Below are 19280 nucleotides of genomic sequence, written 5' to 3'. Positions count from 1 at the left end.
CCGAAACTGATTTATCTTTTGCTTTTGCTGCTGAGTCCAATCGGATGTTGATAACATTCTGGCCAGTGTTACTCTTCTTGAGGATTGGGTTGAGGATATATCAGATTTTGAGAATGAGGATGAGAATGATCCGATGGTTGGTTTTGATTCGAGTACGATTGTGATTGATTTTGTTGAGATTGTCCGTTTCTTGAAAGATTAGAAGAAACTCTTCTTATAGTTTGAGGATGTGAATTAGGTGTTGATAATCCTAATCCAGTAGGTATGGGTAAAAAATAAGATCCACCTCCTCCACCTCCTCCACCACCTTCCCTCTCTTTTTCAGAGAGGGAATGCATATAAATATAACTTGATCTTCTTGATAAACTCGGTGTATCACTTCCACCATGACCAGAATTCGTATGACCTCCATAACCATAACCAGAAGTGGTACTTCCCAAACAAGATTCCTCGTCATCTTTCGAATCATCATATGATAATCTAGGTGAAGCGGAAGGTGAAACAGGAGCTGATCTTGATGGTGTTCTAGAAGGAGTTTCAACTGATAATCCGAACGAACCGGATCTTGCAGATTTCGGTAAAGTGGAGTTCAAAGGTGATAAACTTGTCATACTGGTCATACCTAATAAATGTTGGGAGCTTTTCCTCGAAGGAAGTGTGAGTGGGACAGGTCGATCCGATATTCTTCCTCTGGATAAAGTCGCGGAATTTGGCATTTGATCGGAATTTGACATGTTGGGTGATAAACGAGATTTCAATTCAGAGTAAATGCTTGAAAGTCCTGAAGAACGTTTCCATGCCGATCGAAGGTTGGTGAATAGTAACCAGAGACACGTGGCTATTGCTAGTGGGAGATAAACTCTGTTATACACTCCAAGTTGATCAGGGAGGAAACAAGGTCGGTCAGCGTGAGTAAGGGTGGTGGTGGTGGAAGAGGAGGGGGAAGGAGACAGTGGAGGTGGGACAAGAGAGAGTAGTTGGAAGCCTGGTCGACGGATACCTGTGGAGGATGAAAATGATTTGACGGTGACTTCGCGGATACCGGGCGGGTGAGTGTATTCGCAGTAATCGTGGTCGTCGCCGCTGTACATGAGTATTCATCGATAGTGTTGATGCGATACGGCAGGCCAAATATTAAATCACGACCGTCTGAGCGGAGATGGGGTTGCCCCAGGAGTGAGCAAAATTCAGACAAACCCTAGACTTGGGGGGTGAAATCCACCACTTGAATGTGGAAGCGTTATGCGAAGCATGGACAAAGAGAAAGATGGATGTGACAGAAGGCAGATTGTGGAGAAAGAAAATGAGACAGAGCGAGAGGGGGAGGCATGAAAACCACGACCAACCCACCTAAACACAACACTAGGTTTTATAACATCCAACAAAAACCTCGTCGTTTCACTCCCTAACAAATTCTGATAACCCGGTCCAGCACCTTTAGCAATCCTACCTCTTTCCCTCAAAGATCCACAATCCGCTTTTTCCGGTCTCGCCAAAGGTATATGTGAAATCAATATAGCAGGTCCTATCAAACCATTTGGATCTCCAGTTTCACCAAGAGTACGTTCTTCTCCTAAAGCTTTTACGAATTCAATAACACCACCACCTACACCGTCCCATTCACCAAATTGCATTTCAGCAGCGTACCTCCTATAATCTTCTTCTACCAATCCTACGGCGTCTAAAAGGATGAGAGAATGGTTGGCTATTGGTAAAATGGCGTTTGGAGGTGAGAAATGTTTAGAATAACGATCTCTTGCTAAAGGTGAGAAAAGAGGGTTAGGACCGAGAGGAACGTCATGATTACCGGGAACGAAGAACATCGGTGTGGAAGTTGGAAGTCGGAATATTGAACGAAAGAGGGAGACATAGTCGTCGTAACTGGATGTTAGATTTGCGACTTTGTTCGGACCTCCAATTCCAGCTTTCTTGAAACATACGGCTAACGCTCCCGATACGACTGATTCACGCTGCTTATCACTCTGAGTCGATCAAGTCTTACCACCCACACTTTTCGGTCCGGCCTATTTGCAGCTCGCACGACGGTAAACAGTGCCACGAGCATTCGACAACACACAAAGAGGATTGTAATTGAGGGGCCAAAATCCAACGGCATTGACAGTCCAGATAAGGGTACCAAGTGATATGATGAATGAACAGTCCAAGAACTAGATACTAAGTGGGGAGACGTATAACATGGCAATCGCAGTCTAGATAAGGGCAGAGAGTGATACAGTCATGCACCAGCCCAGAAACCAGATAGTAAGTGGAGCAGACAGATACCACAAGAAATCATATGTGAAAAGACAAAACTCACTCTTGATCACTCATCACTCCCCTCCCCCAATCCAACATATCTCCAAGGACCAAAACCACATCCACCCTTCCCAGTCGCATGACCACATTCCAACTTTTACGCATAAACAACTCGTCCATTGCCTGACGAAGCATGTTCATCCATGGGTTCGAATCCGGTGCGTAGGACAGTCGAGGGTGAGGGACGTGAGGGTCGGCGAGGAGAACGACGTGGGTGGGTGGGTAAGGGGAAGAAGGTCGAAGGATGGAATCTGGGAATTTGCATGATGAGAGGGAAGAGAAGAACTGAGGTTAGTGAGGTCATTTCCTTCTGATGTGACTAGGTGCGGTGGGGTGGGGTGACGTGATGGAAAGGTGGAGATATCGTAGGGGAGACTCACTTCGCCGACCTGGAGGTTAGCGATCGTTACGATGTGTATAACAAGCTTAGTCCGTTGGACATTAACACTGATAGTAGAATAATGATAGAACAGTCAGAATTTGATTATCTGCAACGAAGCTAACCGCGAGAGATTCCAAGGTTTGAGGAAAGATATGGTTTGGGATAGAGTACTGGTAATGATGCAGACCAGAAAATGATACAAGCTGTGAATGAAGTCTGAAGGGAAGGAGAGGGAGTTTTAAGTTGGCCTTTCATCGGGCGATAAATCATAGATTCCACAGACAATTGTAGTAGTCAGCAGGGAGGACATGTGATGATCAGAAGACATGAATATGAAAAAGAGTGAGAATTTACGACTCACCTCGAACCAAACGACCAAGACGACCCAACCAAACCTCAATCCTAATAATTGTGTGGAACGACTTTTCAATCCAGTTCTTCTTGTATTCAACACTATAGTAGGTGTCCCAATCGTCCCTCTTGATGTTTTTCTCGGTAAAGTGGGAGTGAGATTCGTACCAATTTGGTTAAAGTCACCTTCATGACCATTCGGTATGTGATTTCCAAAGGGCGTCCCGTAACCTCCATTTCCAACCGGTGTTCCATAACCTCCATTGCCAGGTGTAACGTATCCTCCATTTCCAGGTGTAATGTATCCATTACCAGTAGGTGTACCATAACCTCCATTTCCCGAAGATGTAACATATGTCCCATTCCCACTTGATCCATATAAACCTTGAGTAGATATCCCACTCAAAGATGTCGAGGTAGAGATGTATCCCCCATTTCCAGGCGTACCGATACCCGTGAAATTCGATGAAGTGGATCTATGTATAGTAGGTGTAGTCAATGTTGAACTTGAGGTATTTCGAGGTATTGGAGAAGGAGCAGTTTGATGTCTATGAGGATGAGGGGAGATATTTCGTTTGGTTGTAGGTTGAGGGGAAGACATGTGGGGGGCTGGTAGGGTGAATCACCCACTTATTAACTCGTGATTTAAGAAAGAATGAAAAGGATCGAATACAGATTTGGATCGAGAGATTTAGAGAGAGAGAAAGTAAAGTAGTGTACGATGAAAGAAGCTCTTCTCTTAAAGGGTGGGAAATGAGTGATTTTATGAATTCTAGAAGATGTGGGTGATATATACGGTCTACAGTAGAAGAGTAAACCCAGTGCGCGGTTCTTATCGTTTCGTGACGATGATGTAATGTTTCGGATCAAGTTGAGATGAGACAGTCTGTCAGATCCAAGGTATACAATAGCCGCTCTACACAAAGATGAGCCTTACGCCGTACACCTTACGCCTCGATGTTGGATGGATGTATGAGAGAAAGATGGAAGTAAAGATGTAAGACCTCCGAAGGCCGAAAGAAAGGGGGGAAGGGGGGAAAGAAACGCGAGGGTCTGCGATCGAAGTCTGCTCGTCACACCGTACACCGTGACCATTCATGACACATAGTTACTGTATGCATCTTCGTGTCAAGGGGGACATACAGTCGTACTCATATGTCAAGGTGATAGGCGACTACCCCTGGCCTGGCACATCCATCGCTGCAGACGTGTCTCATGTTCCACGTCATTGGCGCAGAAGGATCTCCCACAGCCGCAGACTTACTCCACCCCTCGTCACCCAGGTCAGGGCGTCAAAAGCGGGCGTCAAAAGCCGACAACAGGTCGTACGACTGCTCATTTCATTGCATCATTGGCCATTGGCCATTACTGCTGCAAGATTCACACCCACCACTCACATCGCAATTCATATACTATCGAAAAACGCAGTACGAAAAACACAGATCCAAGGGCCGCCTCGTATCCTCGTATCCTCGTCACGTCGTCACATTATCGTCCCGACCATCAGACTGTAAAACGTCTCAATCTCATCACAAAGTCTTCTCGTGTTCAAAGCTCGAAGGAGCAGTCGTACCCGCCATGCTGAACCCAGAAGCGTCCTTGGTGAAAGGGTTCGTGTTGGTAGACGAGGCAGTGGCACGGGCTTTGACGTTGCCAAATACGGGTCGGACCACGTTGAAATAGAGAACCTCGGCGCCTCGGGTGGCAGGAAGCATCACTGGGAGGTCAGTTCGACTATCCAACGTATTTGCAAGTCTCCCCAAAACCGAAAGGATTGAGAAATAGAACCATGAGGACAGTCACTCACGATAGATGATAAACAAAGTCTTGAAGACATAGTACATCGGGATCCAAAAGAGAATGGCCCTGACACCCATCGATTCGATGAGGTTCATCATGCCGAAAACGACCTGATGGTCAGCTCTTGACAGATGCAAAGATGAAAGCTGTTCACTCACCCAGTACGTCAACCATTGTTTGTCGTCGTTTGTCCCCGGCGACTCGATAGCTTGGATGGACAAGTAAGCGGGGAGAGCCCAACCGATCATGTTGGACACGGGCTGAGCGAGACCGAACATGTTGAAGAAGATGAGTATGACCGAGCTGAAATCAGTTTGGGTTTATAGGCGGGTGAACACGTAATATTCCACGTTGAACTGGAGCGACAAGAAGGGCAGTTCCCGAGAAGTCGAGTTGAAGGGAAATATCATTTCAATGCTTACGAAGCTCCCAGGGCCAAGACACCGTAAGCTTTAGGAATTCTGGTACGAGTCTCAAGGTCGCGCAGCATGGGGTATTTGTTGAGCTGCAAATCAGTGAAAGGCTCCAGTATGCCACCCAGGCTCATACTTTGCAAACCAAGTCAGGTGGATGAATGGATGAAAAGGCGTTGTGAAAATTACGGAAGGGCGGTAGAACGTGGAGCAGATGAATAAGTATGAGCAAAGCTGGTTAATCGAGCTGCATGGTGACATGGTATTATGCGCGATAAGATCAACTTGACCAATCTGAGGCGTGGCGAAGATGACAAAAATGGAAATTGGACTCACCTCAGCATCGAGACTGTTAACTTGTTGAGAAACAAACTTCTGTGCATTTTGAGTATAAGGATGGTTCAAAAAGTTTTGTTTAATCTGTTGAGATTGGGCGGACATCTAGAAGTGTCAGTATCATGTGACTCGTTGAATAATTTTTCCTCAGATTTTCTCAATGACCAAAGGATTGACGACCAGAGTGTGTGACACGAAATGTCGTCGAGGGGAACAGGTTCGAGATGAAAGAAAAGTCATTACTGATACCACCGGGATGATATGTGGTGGAGGATAGGATTACCCGTGGGAATATCCCTCTTTCCCTCACACATGTGTTATGAATGGAGGAAGAAAACTTGACTGACCTTGTATAACTACCTCTGTTGATATCTGCTTGCTAAGTCTGAATCTGACCTCTGTAGTGAATAGTTGAACAGTTGTACAGTGGTGGATGAAAGGTGATGAAGAGAGAAAGAGAGAAAACGAAACTCGTCATATGTCGGTTTGCGGCGTGGTCGGAAGGGAAGCCTATGACGTTGTTCCGGTGTTTACAGCGGGGATATTGATGTGGCACTCTACCTGACCGACGTGGCGCCGAAGGGGTCTTGTGACCGTGATGAGTTTTGCCTATTGAAGTGCTGATGTTTATAGCTCACCTTTGGGGCATGGAGCAAAGGAGCAGCATGGCAGCATGTATCTCTTTCTCAGATCTAACAAGTCCAACTACGATGAATGGATGATATGGAAAAAGTGGTGGATCTCTTCAAAAGTACTGTGCAGAGTAATGAAAACGACAGGTAATGTCCATCTCTCTACTTGCTCTACTCTAAGTACTATTCCACAAAAAAAAACCTACACCCCATCTCCTTGTCCAACACCTCTGATCATATCTCTATAATCACACAACCTCAACAAGTTCCTCTGTAACATAGCGATAGTCATCACCCCAACACTAGGTACGTAAATCCCCGCTCTATCCCTAACATCATTCTCAAAATTCTTCTCACCAGCAACGTTGACGCAAACGCATCCGTCTTTCAAACTCGACGTCGGGACTTTATAATTAGGGTTCGGTACAGCTGAAATGACCACATCCGAAATACCTAAAGCTTGATCGATGGTCAAAGAAGTAGGTGAAACTACATGATGTGGATTATATTTAGAAGAAGATAATAAAGTTGAAGTTTCAGGTGAACGTGTAGGATTCGAAGGGTTCGTACTACTACTCGTACTACTCGTGGTTTTAGTGTTCGTGTTTGTTGAAGATGAGGTCGGAGGTGTGGGTCGTTTTGAGAATTCAACGATTGAATCTATATCAACACTTAAAACTCTTGCACCGTCATTAGCTAATAAAGCTGCTAATGGTCTACCGACGACTTCACTTCGGTTCAAAACGGTGATTACTTTTCCTCGAGCTCGATCACCGTATTCGAGCATGGCGTTGTATACTCCGAGATGTTCGAGGACTTTGACAATGGCCAAAGGGGTACAGGGGATGATTGATTTTACGGTTCCTGGTGGAGGGGGAGCTTCTTGACCTGGTTTGAGGATCGGTTGGGGGATGTGGGAAGCGGGAATGGGGCGAAGGGTGTGGGGGGAGATGAAGCGGATGCTGGGGGTTAACAATTGGACAAATGTACAAAGACTTTCTGGCGGCGCTGAATATGTGTATTAAGATACGAGAAGGAGGGGGGAGAATCGATGTGCGACGAGGATAGAGCGAAGAAAGCTGTCACAGAGTTGTGGCAGACAAAGAGGGGTGGGGGTATAATCGTACGGTATGGAAGGCGAGAGAAAGATTAGGGAAGTAAATGTGATAGAGGAGAGGAGGAGTTGGATGAAGGGAGTGACGGGGAGAGGAGTTGGCAGAGTAATGTACAACGTACTTGTGATAAAGGTTGAAAAGGAATTGATGATTCAACCCTTCCACATCTTTTAGGGGACTGACGACAGATTGTAGGTATTGGTCCTAACAATTAGTTCATTCCCGGATACTCACCTTCGCATTATCTTTCAAGCAAGCCCAGCTGTCCCATTCGACCCACATATACCACGAGCATTTATGCACTCTCTTACAGTAGGATGTAAAGAGCCACTGTATGTGAGGATATATGAAGAAGAGACGTGTTATGATGTATGAGATAAAATCTTAAGAACAGATCTACTCACCTGCCTCCCACCGTAAATAGGATAATAAACCATGATCCCATCTACATTATCATCATCGTTTGCCTATTTATCAGCTTTATCTCAACAACCCACTAGTCGTGATCCATGAGTCGAGTGGATTTTTATTGTAAAACTCACCTCTAGGATAGCTTCTTCAACATCTATCCCAACACCTGCATTATCCATACCTTCCCTAGCTTCACCCACTAAACGAAGTTCGAAATCTATACCTATCTGTTCGCATGCTCTACGTGTGAACTAAAGTCAGCTTTCCATTATCATTATCTCTTTATTTGAATTCCACTTGATTGATATCCCACCACTAGAGCTTGTCTTGATCAGACCACCCCATTTCTTTCCCCATCAAGAATCAAGGTCCTTCCTGTTTCTCTTCTCCCTCCCTCTCAAACTCGACCAAATCTCCCCATCCTCGAATGACTATATATCCAAAGTCCTAGATATCTAACAAAGTCATGACCCATCTCAACGAAGTTGTTCTTCCTCTCGAAAAGACGAACTAATACTACCGATATGATGTGATAATGATAAAACCTGACAATTCCCATCATTTCACTCGAAGAAGCAAAAATCCCCCCTCATCCTTCCTGGAGTAACAACATTCAAAATCAAAAAAACCAAATCTCACCGAATTCACACAAGAAAAGATGCAAAAACACTCACCTCAGCATAAGTCCTAGCATCTTCTTTCTTAGTAGCTAATATCCCTAATAAATTCGGTGGTCTGTTCTTGAACCTGGAAGAGAGGATGACGTTCAAAAGTTCAGATTTGAAAGGTACGTGTACTTTCGAAGCTGTCACTAAAAGACCTTGAGGTGGGTTTGACGGTTCAGACATATTTTAATCTTTGATTTGCTTATTTTATATATGAGTGCCTGCTTGGAAGTGGGAGTGGGAAGGGGCAGTGAAGAGTTTGAGGGTTTGTTAAGGGGTAAAAAGAAAAGGTTTGATAAGATGTTTACGTTGGTGTTAAGAGATGAGATGAAAGGAGAAAAATCAAAGGATTGAAAGAAAGTGAGGAACGAAATTTAGCTCAAAAGCTTCTTCAGGGCGTGGCGTGAATTCTTCGTCACGTGATCGGATATCGGGCTCACTACTCCGGCGGCATTGCAACAACTCACTATAGCAACGAAATCAACAATCGAGCAATGACACCCCAAGTAACTATTGCTTCTCCACACATATAGCCTGTCAGACTAAGCTCAATGATCCATTGGCTCAACTATGAGTACTTCTCTTAAGACGATGGCCAACTCGGACCGCCCTCTGGCGAGATCCACACAATGACAGTGGTTGAACAAATTGCATACGAAGTTAACGAATCTTTCAACAAACGTCCTTCACTCGGATCCCCTTCATTCCTCTCGAACCTACTCAAAAGATAAATCGTGACACTCAAGAGCTAACGAATGACACTCGAGAGCTAAAGAATGACACTCAAGAGATGTTCCAAGACCCCCACGAGGTTAAACGACACCTTCAAGAATCGAAGCAGGATAATCAAGAGAGACAGCGACTGAGATACGTCACCGACCCAACTTAAACCATGGATTTCTCATCCGTCAAACGAGCTTGACTCCCAGTCAATTCGTTGAGCGCATATTGATCCCTTCCTAATTCCAAAGAAGAAGAATCGTCTTTCCTCTGTCTTTCTCCCTGTTGATCAGTGCTTGTCCTTTGATCATTCCTTCTTCCTTCCACTCTAACGCCGCAACTTTAGACCGAATATGACGTGTTGCTTTAACCCAGAACGAAGATAATCGCTCCATAGAGTTGAATGATGAACATTTCTGTTCCCCTGACCATGAAGATGGAATCGACGGATGTAGGACTGGGGGCTGAAAAATATTAATCACTCACATGAACATAAGTCTCCGTCTCCACTTCGACATGAATCTCCGTAGGACCCAATCGAGTATTTTGACCAAATACTTGAGGTTGCTACTTTGTCAACTTGCACTCACAACACGCAATTTTCAAAACTGAAATCCATCAAGTGAAGGATAATGCAGGCCGCGGATTATTGGAACATACAACGAGAGGCATTGTATTCATGGGCGGGACATGTCATCGGAGAAAGTGGAGATGATAGAACTCACATGGGTCATACGATCAGAAGGGACGGCCATAGACCTCATGGAAACTCTGGCATTGAGGGAATATAACAATCCCACTCCGTAAGCTTTCCCCTCCAGTGCGATGAGTAAAGCTCCGAGTAGAGAATCAGGTGTTTGGGCTGATGGATCAGCACAAATTTACTTTGTCCCAACGAATTTATGTGGACTGTACTCTATGAATCACTCACACCACTCGATAACGTAAGCTAGAGCTAAGACAGTCGGTGGGAGTTGAGCTTCGAAAGTGAGTCGAATCCAACGTGTGATGGTCTAAGGTAAGTAACTTTCTCTTCTTTCCTTCTCCCCCATCTCTTTCTTGACCTTTCTCCCTCCCGCCCTCTCTCTTCCGATTCGAGAGACGCCATCAAGGACATCTCTGAGCGAAGCCAAATGCTCCTATAATAAGTCCATCGTAGATATCTGGAATTTGGAACCTGCTAAAGAAAGGAGAGGGAAGGATGAAGTACTGTAGACAAACCTTATCAGTCTGATACCATCTTTTCATTAGCACACCGCTCAACCTACCAAAAGTGTGTCACTTACCCAGTCTTGGAATGAACCAGTGCCCACATGATAGCGACGGCTATCAGGACGTCCGCTGCAGTGGTGCATGACCCAAAAACTGTACGTCAGTTTTACTCTATTTATGATGCCCTCCTTGATGTCTCGGCACTACCCACAGCTTTCATGATCTCGTCATCACGGCAAGAGACGGGGATATGGGAGATTATTTCACGATGCCAGCCGTGGACGGGGTACGGAAATAGTTCATGAAAAGGGAGAAACGTACTGATCAACCAAGCTCCAGAATGAGAGGCTCCGAGGAGAGAAGGCTGATTTCCAAATTCGATCTTCCATCAGTACATCGTCTTTCCGTCTTTCATTTTTACTTGGTCCAAACATCGTAAGTTTCGTCGGCATCTATCCAATGGTGGTCTTTCCATAGTTGAGCAGAAAGACTGGAGCTGCGGTGGGGGAGAAAAAAAAGTCAAGGCTCACGGTCTCACCGATCCCACAGACAAATCTATAATCAGTCTTTCTTTATTCTCAATTCAAGATGAAAGTCAATCAACTCACGCTGCTGTACTCAAAAGCTAGAAGTTAGCTGCCGTCGTCTATATCCAATGATGCGGAAACCTCGACTCATATTAAACGCAAGCAGATGCTAACCCCCTTGTGCCCTTTGTCCCAAATAAGAACAGCCCGAGTTGGAACGATCAACCACAATCCGCCTATGATACAAATGAAGTGTGACAAGTGGCTTGAGCAGCGAGCCACTCCGAGGAGATAGAGAAGACGAAGAAACCCACCAATGCCGTACCGAGGAAATACCAGTTTCTCTTCAAGAGCAAGAAAGCTATTTGTCAATCTCAGTTCTCTCATCATTCTCTTGGAGTAGAATTTGAGGATCACAACCTCGAAAGCTTCCAGCCAGAAGAAGCGTTAGGAGATGTTTGGTATGAGAGGTAGATCGACGACGTTGAAAGATCAGATTAAGAATTTCACTGACCTCTCCATGCGAACCAAGCTTGGATAGGCCTTGATGTCAGCTTTACACGAATTCAAGATTAAGTAAAGCTGACCAGACGACCAAAACTGACTGTCAGCTGATCGTCCTATAGATCCATAAATATCTCTGCTTCGACAAATCTCGGTCAAAATTCCACGGGATAGAGTACGAAAGTACCCTTCAACGTTCAACGTCTATATGCACTGAGTGCCCTTTATTGACGCCCCCATCCAATCGAATGTTGTTACCGAGGGAAGTATCGGGAAATGGACCGAGAAACTCACCATCAAAAGTCGGCATCATCATAAGCCATCTCCTCCGTCAGTCGTCATCACACAAAAGAGAAGGACACATACCGAACTTCGAGCCATGGTCTTCTAGTCAGCCCACGTTGCGACTCAAGTCAAGGGAAGAGCTCACAACCATTGACCGAAGTGGGCCACAAAGAGGTATGACATGTAGATCCCTTCTCATCAGTCTTTCCTCTTTCCCCTAAAATCACTCGCTCTATCATAGTGATACCTTCAAGATAGGGTAATCCGTGCTTTTTCGCATTCATGACCAAGTTGTCGAATGAGACCCTCGGAAACAGTAAAGTCCCAGAAGTCAGGTGTCATCACACACGAAACTATCCTGCACGATAATACGGAACGTCTTCAACAAAAAACTTGAGGAACCCGTACATGGTCCGTCAAGGTCTCGGAAGAAAGAGATCGGCCAGACATGGGGGAAAAGCGACGGAATGACTCACAAGTGAAGATCGTGATAGCAAGGTTCATAGCCCCTACCCAAATGACGAGCGCTTTAGTCCACCATTTATCATCACCTTGGTACCTGACCTTATCAACTTTTACTCCTCAACCTCTTGGGTCCTCATGTTGTGAACAAAGACATCCTAACAATCCGACTTCAGGTGGTGATCGGATACCAAGAAACTCATGATGCACAGAATTGAACGAAAAATAAAGCGTCATGGTGGGGAGAGAGGAAAGGAGGAGAAGGATGGGATGGGATGGGATGGGATAGAGTGAAAAAAATCAGACATACCGGAAATAAGTGTACATCTGTACGCATAGTACACCTCTATATTATCAACACTCTGTATCTCATCCGACTACTTTACTTCCCTTCCAGAAGTATTCTTTCCTCCCCATTAGACGAAGAATAGCCGCAAGGAAAGAGCAAACAAATAAGAAGGAAGGATATAGAATAAGTAAGAAGCAAAGGTGATTGACGGCCCTACCAATCTTCTCGTCACTTCCACTCGTGATATTTCCAAGGGAGGTCTATATGAGGTAATGTGAGAGATAAGATCCCCCTAATGTGAAAATCTGAAGTTTGAGACAAGGGGGAAAGTGATTGATTACGAGTACTGTCATTTGAAGATGGATAGGGGGGAATGACTTACCCGAGGAAAGTATCGATTACCAAATTAGCGAATTGACATGCTGACCATCAGTCGAGTTCTACCCAGATGAAAAGAAGATCGAACCAAGCATAAAATGCTGTCAGTTAGCGAAGTTCACCCACCACTGTTTCACCTTTCTCTTGATCATTGAAATTCACGATAATGTTATCTCTTTTGGAAGGATTTAAATCTGAGATCGATCCGCTTCCTCTAATATCAAACTCATGAGAAACTCGTTGACATCCAGTCCTACCCTTCTTCGGCAAACACTTCTCGGACCTTTATACACGTATGACATCAAGCTCTTTCCAAAGATTTCATTTTACTCCTCTACTCTTATGATGATAAGATTCCCGTAATACTTCATCAATATCACTCAAACACGTGTAATCTCAAAATCAAGACACTCGATCACATATCACTATTGACACAACACCACACTCACACATGATGACAGAAGATCGACAACAGAGATAACTGGAAAGCAAGTAGAATACTCACAGCTTGATCAGCGAACAAAGCCGTCGCACTCGCCTCGTCATATCCATCTATCTCAGTAGGATAAGTCATCCTCTGTGTGTATAACTTTTATTTCCCTGATCGGACTTGTGTGTATATCTTGGTTTTTTCCGTTCTTCCCTTAAGTCTTCTTTCTTTTACTGAACGACTCGTTCTTATTCCCTCGAGAACAAAGATGTTACAATACGAAGGTTTCTCCGAATGATCAGAGAAGACAAGAGAAGAATAGACAACGTGAGTGAGGGTTTTGCGTTCTTTTTGAAGAGGTCAGTGCAAGTCAAGTTACCAAGTTACTTATAATTACTCCCTCCTCTACTCTATCATCTCCGTGAAAATGTACAACTGAAGAGGTCCGACGGTATCAGCTGTCTAATCAAGCCACCAACAGATGGAAAAAGTGGTTCCTAAAGCCACCAGACTAAAATTCGGGGGTGAGTGCTTAGGACCTCTCTCTCGCTTTTTCTCTCGCTCGCGATGTGACGCGAGGGGTGACTGAGAGACCCAGGACCCGATGGAGATAGGGGAAAATGAAATAGCAAGGTGATGAATCATTGATGTTGTACCTGGTTGTTGGGGAAGTGTACTACGGGTCGAGCGGGAGAGGAGGAGGGAGAAGAGAGAGGGGAGGGGAGAAAGATTGAAGATGGAGATGAGCTTACCATGGTTTTGGGCAGGCACCACACCACTGTATCTTTTTCATCAAAGCTCACGGACCACAGACCACGGAGCAGACGAATCAGAGGCTAAGTAGAGTACGGTAGAAGTAAAGACATCAGTAAAGCTTTTGAGCAGAGAAAGAATGTGACAACCCTTCCTTCCAACGATCCATCAATACTTCTCTTCGTGACTGATGGCAAAATCGGGGCGAATTTTGCAATCGTGAAATCTCTTTCTGAGTAGTGGTCATGTAAGCTTCGACATTCTTTAGTACAGCATTGCAGAGATGAGTCGCCTGTGTATGGTCAGATAAATAATGAAGAGAGAGTATACAGAAAGTGGCCCCTTATGGATGGGGGATGGTGAATTGATAGTGACGATGATGTTAAAGATCTCTGTCAGCAATGGTAAGTCGAAAGAATCTTACCTACGGTATCGACGTGAGAGAGAAAACCCGATTGATTTGTGAAAAAATGTGATATTCTTTGACCCTCCTTTACTGATTGATCCAAGCCCGATTTGATCCATCAGTTACCGCATCACATCAGTACGGGACCTATTTATTCTCGTCTTGCTTGCTCTTGCCCCACTCCTCTTGTTCGTCCCAATTCGGTTCTTTGCGGCTAAAAAAAAGGTCAATCGGTGGCAGTGGCTAAAAGCCAAGATTGGCGATGTTCCATCTTGATCTTGAAGAGCATGTAAATTGTAATCACTTCTGTGACCTCTGGCTTCACGACACCTGGGCGAACGTGTTTTCATGTTGGGACCTTTCCACTCCATATGTCCGTCACGCGGATGATCTGGGGCTAGTGGACCGTGCTTCGTGTCAATTCGTTACCCCCGTTACCTAGATTGACTGGTTAGTACGGCTTTACGACTCCGTGAAGTCCGTCAGTGGACGATAAGCCAACCTTTATCCTTCAGTAGATCACCGAGATCAGAGGTCGTGGAACGTCTATGCATAGAGTGTGTGGGAAGGGACTGCACATGCCAAAAGAGGGAAGAGAGAAGAAGGAACGTATGTGTCCGTTTTTGGGGTTTGAAGAAAGCGTCGGTGAATGGATAAGTCGATTATCGACGGACCGGTACTTTCGGAAGTTACGAGATATCGAGTTGGGAGTTGTGATGGCAGATTTAGACCTTCTCGCCGTCTGTCAACCTGGCTTGAGATCCATAGGCTAAGTTGCTCATTTGATATTGATCCCCTTCTTCGATCGAAGAGTCGTCCTTCCTCTGGTGCACCGGTTCTCCCTGTCTATCAGATATCGTCTTCGGTGGATCCTCTGGTACCGCGATTGTCAAGAAGCTTGTCAAGGGAATCGACGTGACATCACGGTCAATCGACGTTGCAGAATGGTGGTCTGGATATACGCTTCGAGATTTGCCCAAAAGGGGTATACGGGTACAGTCGACAGATCTGATGTGTAGGGAAGTTTGATCGGTAAGGGAAGAATGACGCGAAGGAGATCACACCCACCTGAACGTAGGTCTGCGTCTCCACTTCCACATGAATCTCCGCCGGTCCGGCAGTACGCGAATGGCCAAAGACCTGAGGGGTCTGGTAACTCTGTATATTCAGCATCCATATAATCACAGAGGCTTGGGACACCCGGCCGGAGGGACCGATGAGAGAAGATACCGTCTATGGACGTTGTATATCCAACGGAGAGGAAAAGGAAAAGGGAAAGGATGACTCACAGGGTTGGTGGGCTTCTCCGCCTGGGTTTGCATGGCAACTCGAGCATTGAGGGAGAAGAGAAGACCGACGGCGTAGGCTTTTCCTTCGAGACATTGGAACAAGGCACCGAGGAGAGAAGAAGGAGTTCGGGCTGATCGTTTAGTCTCTCTCCCTCACCGTCATTCCATTTATTTTCGTCATAGCATAACCGATGCCTCTCTTGGTGTCGTCAAATCGATACCCTTCTGTAGCAGAAATAGGAAAACGAAAATAAAGCAACAATGTTCACTGCAGGGAGGAGACATGTTCAAAATCATTGATTAACTTACACCACTCGATTACGTACGCCAACGAAAGGAACGTCGGGGGCAATTGAGCCTCGAAGGTCAATCGAACCCATTTGGTGATGACTCTGTCGGTGTGCGACCAGCTGAAAGGTTAGCGATTATACCTTTCTCTCACCTGTCCACAGCCTCTCCGTATCCGCTTCTTCCGCCTATGTCTAAACATATGAACCGCATGTGAGTATCGGCGTGGACGTGGAAAAGGAGATGATGATAGGACATAGGGTTGATCACCAGATGGCAGGATAGGGATGAAAGAGCTGTAAACGGTACTTACCCAGACTTCGATCGGAGAAGCGTGACCATGATAACGAAGGCGATGATCACATCACAGGCGCAATTGCAAGCGTTCCAAACTGAAGAATCAGCACGTCATTCTCCCGGTGAGACAAGCAGCAAAACTTGTGGATACAGCAGACGAAGATCGAATAGGCGGGGTGGGTGAAAGACGGAGGATTGGAAGCTCGAGACCCACTGATCAGCCATGCACCAGACTTGTTAGCATCCAACAAAGAGGCTTGGCTTCCGAACACGACCTATTGTAAGTATCAAGTTTGACTTCTTGAGGACGAAGCTTACCGTCACGCCGAGACCTCCGATCGCGCTGGATGTCAGTGTCAAGCCCTCTACTTCTTATAATACTTACGCAGCAATGATCAAGCACTGCTCCATCAGCGTTGTCCCATACGGTCAAAGGTGGAAGGACAGTCTTTAGCGAGTGCAAACCCCGAAGTAGACAGGGGCGGCAGTTAAGGAACAGTCCAGCTGTAAACAAGTTTCCGAAAGTGCTCACAATGAATAATACCAACAGAGGCCAGCTTCGTTTCGAGAGTAGGAAAGCTGTCTAGTTAGCTTCATCGTCTCAAGACCTTGGACGAAAAACTGACCTCGATGACTGAAGAACAATTGAACCGGGGCTGGAAGAGTCAACATCGGTCGCAGAATGAAAATCGCCCAGTGCCTGGTTCGGAGGACTTACCGACGGCGAGGACTGGATCGTCAGCATTTGGTTCACACACCAAGTCTTTGGCGAAAGTCCTGGTCGATACTGGTATTTTGATCGCAGTGAGCAGGAGTGAATGGCTCAACTCCTTGATGATAGAGGGTGGAGACTGGATAGGGTGATCAAGAGGGGAGGAAGAGCGGAAGGAACGAACCATCAAATAAGGGCATGAGTGCCAACCATCTATGGTGAGTGAGCATGATTTCCTTTCATCGGCAAATGACTCCCTCACCTGACCTCGAGCCATGGACTATGTATCAGCTCAGATCTTCGCATTGAGCTCATCCCTGCCACTGCCACTTAACACTCAATCGTCATTGACACACTTGCCTCCAACGCACGGACGGATCGAAAGGAGTTCCCTTCGCGACGAGAAAACGAGGGGAATTGGAAAAACAAAACTCACAGCCACTTCCCATAGTTCTCCACAAACAGATACGAGATGTAAACCCAGTAATAGATTGAGCTGACCAGATCAGTCTGATATTTCCGAAGTGAGGTGAGGCTCACACGACGAGGTTCATGATAGCGACCCAAGCTACCAAGATCTTGGTCGAGAGTTTGTCATTCCACTGATATCTAATTGTTAGGGATCACACATTCACACTGACCAGTCCTAATCGTGAAAGAGTGACATCGAAAGATCATCTTCACTTGACAGGGTGGGACTCGAAAAGAGAGGGGAGAGTGTCTCACTTAAAATATGTATAAACCTGCATGGCTAGAATACCACTAACGGTGAGCATCGGTCAGTCGACGACAAGACGTTCACCCACGCGAAAAGAGTCTCGAGGACGAGGGAAGCGAATTGACATGCTTTCCCGGTCAGTTTGGTCATATGGAGTGGAAGGGCTACAAACCTAAAAGGAATTGCTGTCATGTCAGCGATGTTTCCCAAGACAGTCGTCGGGATGATCGTATGGTCCATGTGCCCGATCAAGATGGACGAGTGATATTCTCTACAGGGGTGGATCTCAAAGATGAAGAGTGAGTACTCGAATACCAAAGTGCTACATAAAATGAGGAAAACAGAAGACAACTCACAGCTTGAGAAGCGAAAAGAGCGGTTGCAGCAGCCTCGTCATATCCGGCGATCTCAGCAACCATCTTGATTTAATCCGTGAAGCCTGGTTATCGATCCGTGGTATACAAATAAGTCGATCTATCCTCGAGGAAAGCTTTTGGGCTGTGTGTATATATGATGGGGATGACTATTGATCGTTCCCGTCTTGTTTTTGTTTTCTTTCCTCTCTCCAGGCGGGTATCAAGGAAAGAAGAGATCAAGACAGTGAAGAGTAAGAAGGAAAGTGGTGGTTGTTGGAATGTTTCGTCGTTAAGTCTCCTGCTGTCCACTGTCCACTGGCCACTGGATTTGTTCCCCGTCTCCTTCTCTCTTATATGACAGGCTTTTTACGTAGATACGGAAGAAACAGGGGTCCTAGCGTTTAGTCTCTAGCGTCTTCAAAGAGAGAATCCTATCACTGACAAAGCGTCGTATACTTCTGATCATAAAGTAGATTTACGGACTGGTGCCTTTTGTATCCCATCAAAAATCTCAACAAAACTTTACCGAAAGTGGGACTCGATGTACGTCTCTCTGTCCCTCTTTTTCTGTGAACGATTACTGGATGAAGGATGTGAACGTTCAATGGAGGGTGTGAGAAGAGAAGAGGGTAGATGGTAGTGAAGGTACAGTAAGTATCCCCATGGTCCGGAATGGACGGGACCAAGTGGTAAGACCCAAGACACTAAGACAGACAAGAGATTCTCGGCGATGATCGGTAAAGAGACTTGATCTTGATCCTCAAATCGGCAATGGAAAACGACCATGGCGTCAAGTAGTCCTGAACTATCCCGTGATGGCTCATGATTGAAGATCCTAGCGACCAAATAGGAACCAAGTTGGACAAAGGTGAAAGAGCAGAGGAAAGAAGGGATCGGGGAATCGATATTGTCGTCGTCAAAGGAAGCACGGGCGCACGGATCAAGGCACTAACAAAAACCCTTTACATCACTTTATCCTTGATGCTTGTTCCAGACTTGCAACCCCACAACCGGGATGATGTGATGAGGTGATGATTGCGAGGCGTCGTTAAACACGAGGCGGGGTACTCGACTGCTGTGGAAAGTCAAGTCGTAAGCTGATCGTGGAAGAGGTCAGGCTGGGTGGGATCAGCAAATACAAGTGTGGGCGTTTAGTGGCTTGTGACTGAGACTCGAGCGATCATTTACGTATGTAAGCTCTCTCATCTTTCCAAGTCATGCAATAAGTTCAGT

General features: G+C 45.7%; 5 protein-coding genes across 5 annotated transcripts; all 5 read right to left on the bottom strand.

The window, feature by feature from the left end:
• Window positions 1-68: 68 nt before the first annotated feature.
• TREMEDRAFT_34063 (uncharacterized protein) lies at window positions 69-3140 on the bottom strand (the record flags this gene model as incomplete). The annotated part of the gene is made up of 5 exons (XM_007006902.1): window positions 69-1083; window positions 1351-1881; window positions 2318-2601; window positions 2697-2705; window positions 3060-3140. Coding segments are annotated over 5 exons (1920 nt in total), but the record flags the coding sequence as incomplete, so codon positions are not given.
• A 1294-nt stretch (window positions 3141-4434) lies between these two features.
• TREMEDRAFT_40704 (uncharacterized protein) lies at window positions 4435-6049 on the bottom strand. Its single transcript, XM_007006965.1, has 6 exons — window positions 5946-6049; window positions 5599-5703; window positions 5272-5354; window positions 5008-5152; window positions 4857-4959; window positions 4435-4766 (listed from the first exon to the last, which is right to left on the bottom strand). The coding sequence occupies exons 2-6, from the start codon at window positions 5701-5703 to the stop codon at window positions 4579-4581; spliced, it is 624 nt and encodes a 207-aa protein (XP_007007027.1). The 5' UTR covers window positions 5946-6049; the 3' UTR covers window positions 4435-4578.
• Window positions 6050-6365: 316 nt separating this feature from the next.
• On the bottom strand, window positions 6366-8731 carry TREMEDRAFT_45534 (uncharacterized protein). The gene is made up of 5 exons (XM_007006986.1): window positions 8431-8731; window positions 7888-8007; window positions 7750-7812; window positions 7467-7549; window positions 6366-7192 (listed from the first exon to the last, which is right to left on the bottom strand). Exons 1-5 carry the CDS (start codon window positions 8602-8604, stop codon window positions 6433-6435), a joined length of 1200 nt encoding a protein of 399 aa, XP_007007048.1. The 5' UTR covers window positions 8605-8731; the 3' UTR covers window positions 6366-6432.
• A 575-nt stretch (window positions 8732-9306) lies between these two features.
• Window positions 9307-13372, bottom strand: TREMEDRAFT_65008 (uncharacterized protein; the record flags this gene model as incomplete). The annotated part of the gene is made up of 20 exons (XM_007007129.1): window positions 9307-9423; window positions 9628-9708; window positions 9867-10003; window positions 10073-10154; window positions 10363-10381; window positions 10428-10506; window positions 10675-10735; window positions 10884-10908; window positions 10962-10978; window positions 11395-11423; window positions 11486-11572; window positions 11679-11707; window positions 11751-11768; window positions 11815-11860; window positions 12146-12228; window positions 12442-12477; window positions 12803-12842; window positions 12921-13012; window positions 13248-13279; window positions 13304-13372. 20 exons carry the CDS (start codon window positions 13370-13372, stop codon window positions 9307-9309), a joined length of 1179 nt encoding a protein of 392 aa, XP_007007191.1.
• Window positions 13373-15112: 1740 nt separating this feature from the next.
• Window positions 15113-18110, bottom strand: TREMEDRAFT_65007 (uncharacterized protein; the record flags this gene model as incomplete). The annotated part of the gene is made up of 19 exons (XM_007007128.1): window positions 15113-15229; window positions 15456-15545; window positions 15677-15807; window positions 15986-16086; window positions 16278-16356; window positions 16476-16536; window positions 16580-16604; window positions 16647-16663; window positions 16794-16840; window positions 16888-16917; window positions 16980-16991; window positions 17158-17186; window positions 17236-17253; window positions 17410-17469; window positions 17514-17582; window positions 17700-17735; window positions 17780-17819; window positions 17864-17876; window positions 18048-18110. The coding sequence occupies 19 exons, from the start codon at window positions 18108-18110 to the stop codon at window positions 15113-15115; spliced, it is 1038 nt and encodes a 345-aa protein (XP_007007190.1).
• Window positions 18111-19280: the final 1170 nt, after the last annotated feature.

The sequence above is a fragment of the Tremella mesenterica genome (genome assembly GCF_000271645.1).
Source record: "Tremella mesenterica DSM 1558 unplaced genomic scaffold TREMEscaffold_12, whole genome shotgun sequence".
NCBI classification, from domain to species: domain Eukaryota; kingdom Fungi; phylum Basidiomycota; class Tremellomycetes; order Tremellales; family Tremellaceae; genus Tremella; species Tremella mesenterica.
The sequence above is the reverse complement of the archived record's forward strand: the minus strand, read 5'-3'. Positions and strand labels throughout refer to the sequence as shown.